The 10,725-nt window shown below is 34.5% G+C and overlaps 1 protein-coding gene across 2 annotated transcripts; it reads left to right on the top strand.

The window, feature by feature from the left end:
* Positions 1-401: 401 nt before the first annotated feature.
* LOC149252769 (beta-galactosidase 8-like) lies at positions 402-9,207 on the top strand. Of its 2 annotated transcripts, XM_089459805.1 has the most exons (20): positions 402-1,188; positions 1,279-1,374; positions 1,473-1,585; positions 1,871-1,912; positions 2,361-2,427; positions 2,963-3,055; positions 3,232-3,375; positions 3,494-3,582; positions 4,230-4,335; positions 4,420-4,507; positions 5,384-5,502; positions 5,670-5,837; positions 5,943-6,163; positions 6,637-6,746; positions 6,940-7,049; positions 7,203-7,313; positions 7,518-7,628; positions 8,234-8,445; positions 8,563-8,857; positions 8,953-9,207. In XM_089459805.1, the coding sequence occupies exons 1-20, from the start codon at positions 1,009-1,011 to the stop codon at positions 9,061-9,063; spliced, it is 2,586 nt and encodes an 861-aa protein (XP_089315931.1). In that variant the 5' UTR covers positions 402-1,008; the 3' UTR covers positions 9,064-9,207. The 2 variants fall into 2 exon arrangements, with proteins under 2 accessions (XP_089315931.1, XP_089315932.1); XM_089459806.1 differs by lacking the exon at positions 1,871-1,912 and having other exon boundaries at positions 405-1,188.
* Positions 9,208-10,725: the final 1,518 nt, after the last annotated feature.

The following is a 10,725-nucleotide window of genomic DNA, read 5'->3' as shown; positions in this document are numbered from 1 at the left end:
CACTCTGGAATATTAGTTATCAGAACATTTCGATTGGGCCATATAAGTAACAGCACAGACAAGATATGATACAAAAAAGTGGAAGGGATGTTGCTGTCATATCATCTAACAGTTGTATGGAGAATGGTCAATGCTGAAACTTTGTAAGGTGACTCTGTTTTTCTTTAAATATGGATACAGAATAATAACGGGATATTGTTGCTACATAGTCCACGAGAGGTGTGGAGAAGGTTGTTAATGCTGAAACTTTGTAGGGTGACTCTGTTATTTAGTCTAAATAGGAATACAGAATAAAGGATACTGTTGCCACATAGTATAGTCATTGGAGATAAAATTTAGGATGACTCTGTTTTTCTAAACTTGCGATACAGAATAAACTATGGATTTTATGTAACGAAGATTCACTGGTGGGTGATAGCTTGTATGCAATTTACATTATGTCTGGTTATCTCGTGTTGTTCAAGTGCACGTTTTGTAAACAATACAGACAAGATATAATACAAACAAACGTCGGGAATATCTTTGACACATTGTCCACCAGCTGTTTGTCGAATAGTCATTCTGTGTCTTTTTATAAAGATACCATACAGGATAAACTATGGACATAATAGATATTCAATGGTGGGTGATAGCTCGTATGTAATTCCCCCTCCCTTTCCTTTCCCCTGGTCCTGCATCATTAGAACCTTTTCCTCTTCCTTTCTTCACCGTTAGTTTTGAAGATGAATTCTGTTGAGGATTTCAAATCCGTTGACTTTTTTGAAAGATGAATACTGTAGAAAATTGTCTGAAAAATCTACACTCCAACAACTGTTCCCACAAAAATCTTAAATCTGTTAGCTCATATATAATTCAGCAGTATGTCTGCAATCCAAATTAATAGACTTATCTCTTGCAATCCAAGTGCAGTACATTAAAGGAGGGCTGTGGCATCTTAAATACCAAATCATTCACCAGCAATGCATTAACCAGGGAGCTTTACAGAATTTTTAATAACAAAGGAATCCAATGGAGATTATCAGATGTTTTTCGTCTGTAATTTTACTGTGTATTTGCATATTTTCTATATTTCACTGGAAAGTGGATGCAACAACAACTGTTAGCTATGATGGGAGAGCTTTGCTAATCAATGGACAGCGTACGTTATTAATTTCTGGGTCCATACATTACCCCCGAAGCACCCCAGAGGTCTGTATTGCATTTGGTATTATTTTAGCTATGTTTCTGTTTATTGTTAACTGTACAATTTGCTTAAATTTTTTGCATGTTATTAAACAGATGTGGCCCGATCTTATTGCCAAGTCTAAAGACGGAGGAATAGATGTTATTCAGACATATGTCTTTTGGAATGGGCATGAGCCAGAGCAACGTCAGGTAATAAGCATTTAAAATATTTTAAGAAATGTATGTATGACTTCGAATTGAACTCTGAATTGTTGATGAATTTATTGTGGCATACAATTTAATTGCAGTATAATTTTGAAGGAAGATTTGACCTGGTGAGGTTTTTGAAGACAGTACAAGAAGCAGGCCTTTATGCTCATCTTCGAATAGGACCCTATGCTTGTGCAGAGTGGAACTATGGGTATGTATGTTTATAAGTACATATAATGTATGAAGAAAGGTTTATATCAGAATCACCATGCCATCCCGTCCCGTATCTGTATTGAAGGCAGTCAGGTGTAATTCATTATTTTGTAAGACATAACAAAGGTGGGGAACTTATCAAAAATATTTGTGGAGTTTCACGGCCTGTAACCTTTGTCTTTATCTATTGTCACTACAGTACTTTACAGTAATTAGTACTGCATGCACTGTAGTATTTAGACTTTATATATATTCTCATTACTTCCTCTCTTTCTCTTTATAGATTGTCAGTGGTGAACATTATGCATCTTGCAACATTGAAGTGGTAGGTTTTTTGTTTAGAGCATTCTGATAAGCTATAACCTTACACATTTGCAGAGAGACATTTTGCCTAACATTGATACTAATGTTTTCAAGTTCTAAAATATCAAACAATTAGGGCCAATTTAACCAGCTATTCAATTATTCGAATCTTCATGCTTAGCAAGCTACTCAAATTTTCAAATTTTCATCCTCTAGAAGCTATTCAATTATTCAAATTTTAACTCGATTGAGTTCTTAAGCAAAGCTTCAGTTATTTTCATTCAAATTTATAGTTGGAGATTATGGCGATCATTAAACACCGGCTTGGTCCAATAAATGCTGTTGATCTTGGATTATATCCTCTCCGATCTGAACAAGTATTTCAGTTCCATTTCAAATCGGACAGTATATGTATTTACTTCTGCACTTGTCAGAAATTTATCTCTCATTGAAGTGTTGCGATCTTGCAGGGGTTTCCCTGTTTGGCTGCACGCCATACCAGGAATCAAATTGAGAACAGAGAACGAAGCTTTCAAGGTAATTTCAGTTTGGATTTGACTCGTTAATGGTTATTGTAACTATAGAGGCATTGTGCAAATAGCATTATCAGATACTTTAATTAGCTGCATCCTTCAAATCAATAAGCTGGATGGATAGAAAAAAGGAAGAAAAAGAGGAAAAGTTTGTCAGTAGACAACATCCTTGTTCCCAGGAAATACCTATGACAAGTTATTTTCAAAAGTTGACAAGCATACAATTCTGTATATGGTCTTTCATATGCAAAACTTCTAATTTATCTACTAAGCAAGGTTTAAAAGTTGAATATGACCAGGGTTCTAAGTTCGGTTGAGTCAAAAGAGTATCAGAACACTGAAATGGTGAATCAGATTTTGAATTACTTTTCTTTATAAAAAAAACTATCAAAATGTTGAAAAATTGTTTTAAACAAATTTTCATGCCATTCTTAAGGTTTCCAGTGCGGAACATCATAACGTTTCAATTGCAATCTCAATGTTTATGTCTAATTTTCTAAACAACACCGCTAAGTACAAATTTGTTTTGTTTTCTTTAGTACCATATGCAAAACTTTACAGCAAAGATAGTAGAGATGATGAAAGAAGAAAAACTTTTTACATGGCAAGGTGGACCTATTATCTTGACACAGGTATGCTATCTTCTTATAATAGTTTGTTACACTGTGCTGTGTATAAATGATACATGATATTAATTTAGTAGTTATTTGATTTGCTACACTGTTCTGTGTATAATGATGTATGCCACTTTGATTTGATTCATATTAATAAGCTATGAGATTCTGATTTTATTCATAGTTCTGTGTAGATAGAGAATGAATATCAACAAGTAGAGCAATATTATGGTGAGAAGGGAAAGTCATATGCCAATTGGGCAGCAAATATGGCACTATCATTAAATACAAGTACTCCCTGGGTGATGTGTAAACAAACCGATGCTCCAGACCCAATTGTGAGTATTTTGTTAATAACTTTTGGGATTAATAGAAGTCTACCTTTCCACATAAAACTCTTTAGCAATTTGCGACAGCCTAGGGCTTATGCTGATATATAAATCATTTCTTTTGTAGATCAATACCTGCAATGATTTCTACTGTGACTATTTTAAACCTAATTCTCCAGCAAAGCCAAAGATGTGGACTGAAAACTGGACTGGATGGTAATGATTTCTGTATAATGTGCAGTTTCTTTTTACACACATATCAGGCACTCCCTGAGTTTAATTTTCAATAGAGCACCAGGATCAAGTTATACTAAGAACATTAACACATATAGAAACGATAGCTTTAATGATGACTCTTTGGTACAAACAATTCTCTAAATAGTAAATTCTAGAAGAAGAGGGCATGCCTAGTGCCTCTGTTTCAGAAGAGAATGTGGATCAAGTTACTCATTGAGAACAGTCAGCAAGACTATGGTAATTTGGAGGACTGTCGATTGGCAGATGGCAAAGTCAGCAGTAATGTTCTGGATGACTGCTGTAAAGAGAAGAATGGGAATAATTATCAATCTTTGTATTATGAAATTTTCTCTCTGAATAAGACTTATAAAGTGGAAACAGTAAACAATAGATAGAAGCCATGAGAGATACATGCCCTTAGATTAGAGTTTCCTGCCGATATATAGGACCTTGCAACAGGGTAAAGGCCCAGTGCAAGATTTATTCGTGAATATGTAAGTCCTCTGTTTTTATATATAAATTTCCTCCATTTATCACAAAACACAGAAACAACTGCTGAAACCTTTTTCCAAGTAGAGCTTGAATCTTCCTATCCATCCATCTTAAATATTGTTTATATTTTACAGGTTTCAGACATTTGGAAGCAGGACCCCTCGTAGGCCTGCCGAGGATATTGCATTCGCAGTAGCCCGATTTTTCCAGAGAGGAGGAACATTTCAGAATTATTACATGGTAGGTTTTGGTCTTCTTTTATCTTGAGCTCAAGCTCATGTGCGTCATATTTATGTTTTTACCTTAATGCTTTTTATGTTGCAGTACCATGGAGGCACAAACTTCGGCCGGACAACTGGAGGTCCATTCATCACGACTAGTTATGATTACGATGCGCCTATTGACGAATATGGTATGCAAGAGTTGCCATTCCAAGTTTTGTTCTGCAATGAAAGAGTGTGGGGCGTAGGGGTTAGACTTTCAGATTTGTGAAGGGTTATAAACACGAAAATGTCACCATTTTTTGGTTCTGAATCTTCTGATATTATTTATTAATAGCTGAAATGATGATGTGAGAAGAAAATGATTAAGAAATTAAACATGTAGCAATCGGGAAAAATCAGCTAAGAAGAGATTTATTATTATTTTATAACTGAAAAGTAGTCAGTCATTCTTTGACTTAAATGCATCCAAATGGACAAACATTTTGGACCCAACTAATCGGTTCAACTCTAGCATATTACAATGCAGAATCTCTAAACTTTTACTACATAAATACCAAATTACAATGGAGAATCTCTAAACTTTTACTACATAAATACCAAAGGCTTAATATCATGGGTCACCAATATTAGGTGCAAAAACCACCATTTTTGAGCTAACAACCTTGACCTCTTTCCCCAAATCAAGTTTATCTAACAACCACCATATCCATTTAACAACCTTTACCTTTTTCAGCAAATCAAGTTTACTTAACAACGTGAGCACTGAAAATTGACCAGTCTTTCCCCAAATCAAGTTTATCTAACAACCACCATATCCATTTAACAACCTTTACCTTTTTCAGCAAATCAAGTTTACTTAACAACGTGAGCACTGAAAATAACTTTGGTTTATTTATTTTTCTACAGTCAAAAAGCTAAGAGCTGCTGAAAAATAAGTCTGGCTCATTTATTTTTCCACAATCAAAAAGCTAAGAGCCACTCTAAATCTATATATGGATTATCTCCTTTTAATTGAAATAATATAGTGCTCTGTGAAATAATATAGTACTCTGTCATCGTTATAGGGAATATAAGGCAGCCGAAGTGGGGCCATCTGAAGGAGTTGCACAAAGCCATAAAACTATGTGAACCTGCCTTACTCTATGGAGACGTGAATATAGTTTCACTGGGTAGCAACCTTGAGGTTTGTCCTTCAGTTGAAGAATTTTTCTAGAGAAGCTTTATAAGAACGATACATAATTCTCCATTGGATTGAAGTGTTTAATTCAGGCAAGGGAGTGCCGTTCTAAAAGTTGTTGAGATGGAAAGAATGACTGACTGTTAAGCATCAAATTTTCATTGAATATGCAGGCAACAGTATATTCTATAAACAGCTCTGCCATATGTGTTGCCTTTCTCAGCAACATAGACAGTAAGCAGGATGCAACTGTGCAATTCAATGGAATATCTTATAGTCTACCAGCTTGGTCTGTCAGTGTCTTGCCTGACTGCAAAAATGTGGTCTATAACACTGCACAGGTTAGTGATATTTGTATGGATTATCATAAGAATAGCTGAGGCAATGATAAAACTTAGTAGAATTATAGAAGATGTGTAATCAGATTTATGCATGTAATTTTACAGATTAGTATACAGACTTCCCTACCGGGAATGAAGCAGGTCAGCATGGAACTCCTCCATCCTGTCACGGCATCAAGTGGAGATACGGGGAAGATATCTGTAAACTGGTCATGGCATAAAGAAGATGTTGGAATCTGGGGACAAGACAATTTCTCTGCCCAGGGCTTGTTAGAGCAGCTAAACACAGTTTTAGATAAAAGTGATTATCTATGGTATACAATCAGGTATTTCAATTTAGTCAATATGAACCATGATTAACTTCTGCATTTTGAGATCAAGGGGGGTTTAAGAAGTCTTACCTTCACCAAAAACTTTACTAATCAGGAAGCTCGCTTTAATGTGCTAGTCCACAAGCTCTGCTAATTAGGAAACTGGTTTTGGGGTGCAAGTTCACTGGTTAATGTTATAACATCCTCTGTCACTGTGGGACTAGCATCCCGGTGATATCAGTATCATGCCATATGAGGTCTTTCTAACTGGTGGTTGTTATCAGATGTATTACAAGTGGCAAATTCATATAATAGAATTTCATTATACCCTACTCTAAATACTCTGAAGATCTGTTGGAACATATTTTTATGTTACTTCTCAAATTTGTTAGGATTTAGGTATAACTAATGTTAAGAAATGTTGAAAGGTATTTCTCTATTACTTCTCAAGTTCTTTAGGATTTTGATTCTGTATGTTATCAATTCAGTGTCAATATCGATGAAGATGAACCCTTTTTACGGAACGGAAGTCAGCTAGTTTTGCATGTGAATACACGAGGACATACACTTCATGTGTTTACCAATGGAAATTTTGCAGGCAAGTAATACGTTTAGTATTTATACATAATTTTCAGAGCATTTACTTCATTTCTGTTTTATTGATTTAGTAAATTTGGAAAGCTAAATTCTTAAATTTTTGTTATATGTGAAGTGGATATTTTGACATGGGATTGGATTAATGGATGACTTGTTTAAAATCAGAAGAAGGTTATCTAAATAATGTCTTGCAGGCACTCAGACTGGAAATTATTCGAAACGCGGGTTTACGTTTGAAAAGCCAATTACACTGCAGGCTGGAGAGAATTTTATAGCTCTGCTAAGCATGACAGTTGGATTGCAGGTTCAATTCCATAACTGAGCCCATAGAATATAGAAATAGACAGAGGTTAACTTTTGCTTTTCAATAAACATAAAGTTAAAAAGGAATATATTATTCAGGCCATAACTGTTCTCAGTATGAATTAATGGGGTTTTAGTATTTTCTTGTGAACAGAACGCTGGAGCTTTCTTTGATACATGGACTGCAGGAATAAATGGCCCCGTGAAGTTGATGGGACTTAGAAATGGCTCAATGGATTTGACCTTCCAGACGTGGTATTACCAGGTATTTACTGCAAACCTTAGGTCATGTTATCCATTTGTTTTCTGCCACTTTCTCATCCCGTATTCACGAAGTGATAATCCCCCAGTGTTATAGCCAGGAATGATAATCTCTGGTCGGTATTTCGCTCAAGTTCTGCTATGTATTCATAGTCAATCAAAATTTCCCTTCTAACATTGAAGACCATCCAATTCATTTTCATCACAGATCGGTCTGAAGGGAGAATACTTGCAACTATATTCAGACATTGGAGCAAAGCAAGTCGAATGGATTTCAGGAGTAGACCCTCCCAAACAAGATGCCCTGATCTGGTACAAGGTAATCAGTACATTTTATTCATGTGCAGACATAGTCCTCTTTCATTTGGTGCTCTATGTCCATGTGGGTAGAGATCTGCAACTCTTTCCGAGTTAACGAATTTGTTGGTTAAGTTGTTTGATTTTTTTAGAGATTATATCAAATTTGACATGTGGTTTGAGAAAATGTGATCTAGAGTATTTAAACCGATAAAATCATCGGGGATCGCACCCAGCCATGGCTAGATTTTTGCTTTTTGTCCACAGATGACTTTCACCCTATTACTTTCTATTCTACATTTCATAAGTTCTATTCCACATTTCATAAACTCAAGAGTTAAAAAAACTAGAAACAAAAAAAATTAATGTAAATTGTTGCATTCCAGAGCAGCCAAGTGCATCTACTGAGCAAATAAACAAATAAATATATTTAAAAAATATTGAAATATGTAAAACTGATACATGGTATTTAACAAATCCAGAATTTAAAATAAAAATATATTATAAACAAAATTATACATAGTACTTAATAAATCCAAAGTTTAAAATGGATCTATATTGATTTATACTCTCATAGATGGACCTGTCCGGGTTATAATGTGAGTGAGAACTTTGCTGATCATGTAGACTGAGTTTAATGCACCTGAAGGCACCAATTCAGTGGCTTTGGACCTAAGCACCATGAGCAAAGGGCAAGCATGGGTAAATGGAAATCATATTGGGCGCTATTTTCTGACATTGAAGTCTCCCACTGATGGGTGCTCTGAAAATTGCGATTACAGAGGGACTTTTACCTCATCCAAGTGTGCCACTAACTGCGGACAACCCACTCAAAAATGGTAACCATAAAATACCAAACTCAGTAGAAACAAAGTTAACCCTGTGCCAGGCTCATGTGATTTTCAGTTTCTCGGTAGCTTCCATATTGATACTAAACTACTCACCACCTGAATCAGGTACCATGTTCCTCGCTCATGGCTGTACCCAACAAATAACGTATTAGTACTTATCGAAGAAGTTGGCGGTGATCCTTCTGGAATTTCATTCACAACAAGTTATGTTGACACAGTCTGCGCCCATGTGTCTCAATATCAAAACACATTGGCATTGCCTGAGCTTCGGCTCCAATGCTCAACAGGGCAACACATATCATCGATAACCTTTGCGAGCTTCGGAAATCCAAGTGGCTCTTGTGAAACTTTCATTAAGGGCTCTTGCCATGCAGTGAATTCAACTTCCATTGTAGAGAAGGTACATGTTTAAAGTTCTTTACTAATCATCTGTTACATGATTTTGATTTGAGGGAGAAACCTTCAGGTCTGCTAACTCAGTTCTTTTTTGGGCAGGCATGCCTTGGGAAGGAAGCATGTTCTATGCCTGTTTCTGAAGATGCGTTTGGAAGATTATGTGGTGACAATCTCAAGTCTTTAGCAGTTGGGGCAGTATGCAAATATTGATCCAACACTGCTGCCCAGCAAAATTATTCTGCGCAAATGTTGAATAAATATGAAAAAAATAAAATAACATGGCCCTTTGTATTGGATAATTTTATACATGTAAATCAACAAAAATGATTGATTATAAAGTTGCTTAGGGTAAGTATGAACATTTATCTTATTATATGTATTTTCTTCATGGTTGATAAGTTATTTTATCTGTGTTTTTTTAAGAAATTATAGATTTAGAAGAGTATTTGTACTTTTACAGATATTTTTTAATGGGGTTTATTCTTTAAGTCTAATTATAACAAGTTAAATATGTTTTTTAAATTAGTATTTGTACTTTTACAGATATTTTTTAATGGGGTTTATTCTTTAAGTCTAATTATAACAAGTTAAATATGTTTTTTAAATTAAATTTAGTAAAGTAAGCCTAGTTTCTAATCACTTGAATTACTTATATAAGAGGTAAATCTTTATAAACTTTAATAATCAAATGAATGCATGGGACAGATCTCTTGTTTTACAAGGGAATCTCTAACAATGAGTGACATTAAAATTACATTATTATTATTATTATTATTATAAAACTTAATATCAACAAATAAACAAAGTTGTAAAAAAATAAAGAAAAACATCATTAATATTTACAAAGAAGAAAAGTAGTAAAAAAATAATGGGAAGAAAGACCCAAAATCCAAATTCTTGCATTCCCATTTATCATCCATATTGTTTACTCTCATTTTAAGCAAAACACTCATAAATTTTTATTTTTAATTTCACACATTAAAAATATGAGATTTTCATATCCTTTCTTACATATGTTGTTGTTTTAATCTCTAATATTGATTATGAATATAGTTTAAATTGTGAGTATCAAAGTGTATATTCTAAATGTTGCAAATCCTAGTGTTTATAGTGTTTATTTAGAGAAGTGTTGTTGGTGGAAGTGGTAACAACCGAGGTAATATATCTACATTTACTAATGTAAATTTAATGGGTATTGGTCTTTACATCAACACCGTTTTATTGGGTTCATTTTACTCTCATAAAGAAATATGAGATCTCTCTATGTTCTAAGGCCAGTTTTATTATCATGGTAGTTATGAGAAAGTGTTTGAAAAGGATCATTGGTTTTTCTTTTTTGGAGTTATGAGACTTTTTAACTCCTCGGTTTCTTGAATTTGATCCTTCTACTATGTTAATAGCTAGAACGTTAGTTTGGGTTTGTATAGCCAATATTTATTAGTTTTTAGAATATTATGGATACTTTGGGCACCTATATAAAAGCATCTTTATGTAGATATGCAAACATTTGTGTTGAGATGAACCTGTTAGGTCCCTATACCACTAGTGTAACCCCTTATTCTTATTAGTACAACCCCCTTATTATATTGATGTACCCATGTAGTGCCCATATTGTTACTATTGTGCCCCATAGAAGCCAACTATTGTTATTATTGTGCCCTTACATTATTATTGTTATGTCGGCTTTGATTATATTATGACCTCTTAGACTCCTATATATATAAAGGAGGTCTTTTCATTTGTATCATCCAAGAATTGTTCTTTTGTGTAATGTAAAGGAGGTTGCCCCCTCGAAGAGGCTGAATTCTAAGGCGTTCAACTATATTTTCTATCTTTTTGTGAGCTGGTTTCATAACATTTCGTATAAGAGCC

This window comes from Pinus tabuliformis, chromosome 7 (assembly GCF_031772625.1).
Source record: "Pinus tabuliformis cultivar Carrire ecotype Pingquan chromosome 7, CPIR1, whole genome shotgun sequence".
NCBI classification, from domain to species: domain Eukaryota; kingdom Viridiplantae; phylum Streptophyta; class Pinopsida; order Pinales; family Pinaceae; genus Pinus; species Pinus tabuliformis.
The sequence above is the reverse complement of the archived record's forward strand: the minus strand, read 5'-3'. Positions and strand labels throughout refer to the sequence as shown.

What these genes read in the sequence shown, in the direction of transcription:
- LOC149252769 (XM_089459805.1), top strand. Translation starts at nt 1,009, where the DNA reads ATGGAGATTATCAGATGTTTTTCGTCTGTAATTTTACTGTGTATTTGC. An exon ending in CCGATGCTCCAGACCCAATT is followed by an intron (nt 3,376 to 3,493) that starts GTGAGTATTTTG and finishes TTTCTTTTGTAG; the next exon opens with ATCAATACCTGCAATGATTT. An exon ending in ACTGAAAACTGGACTGGATG is followed by an intron (nt 3,583 to 4,229) that starts GTAATGATTTCT and finishes TATATTTTACAG; the next exon opens with GTTTCAGACATTTGGAAGCA.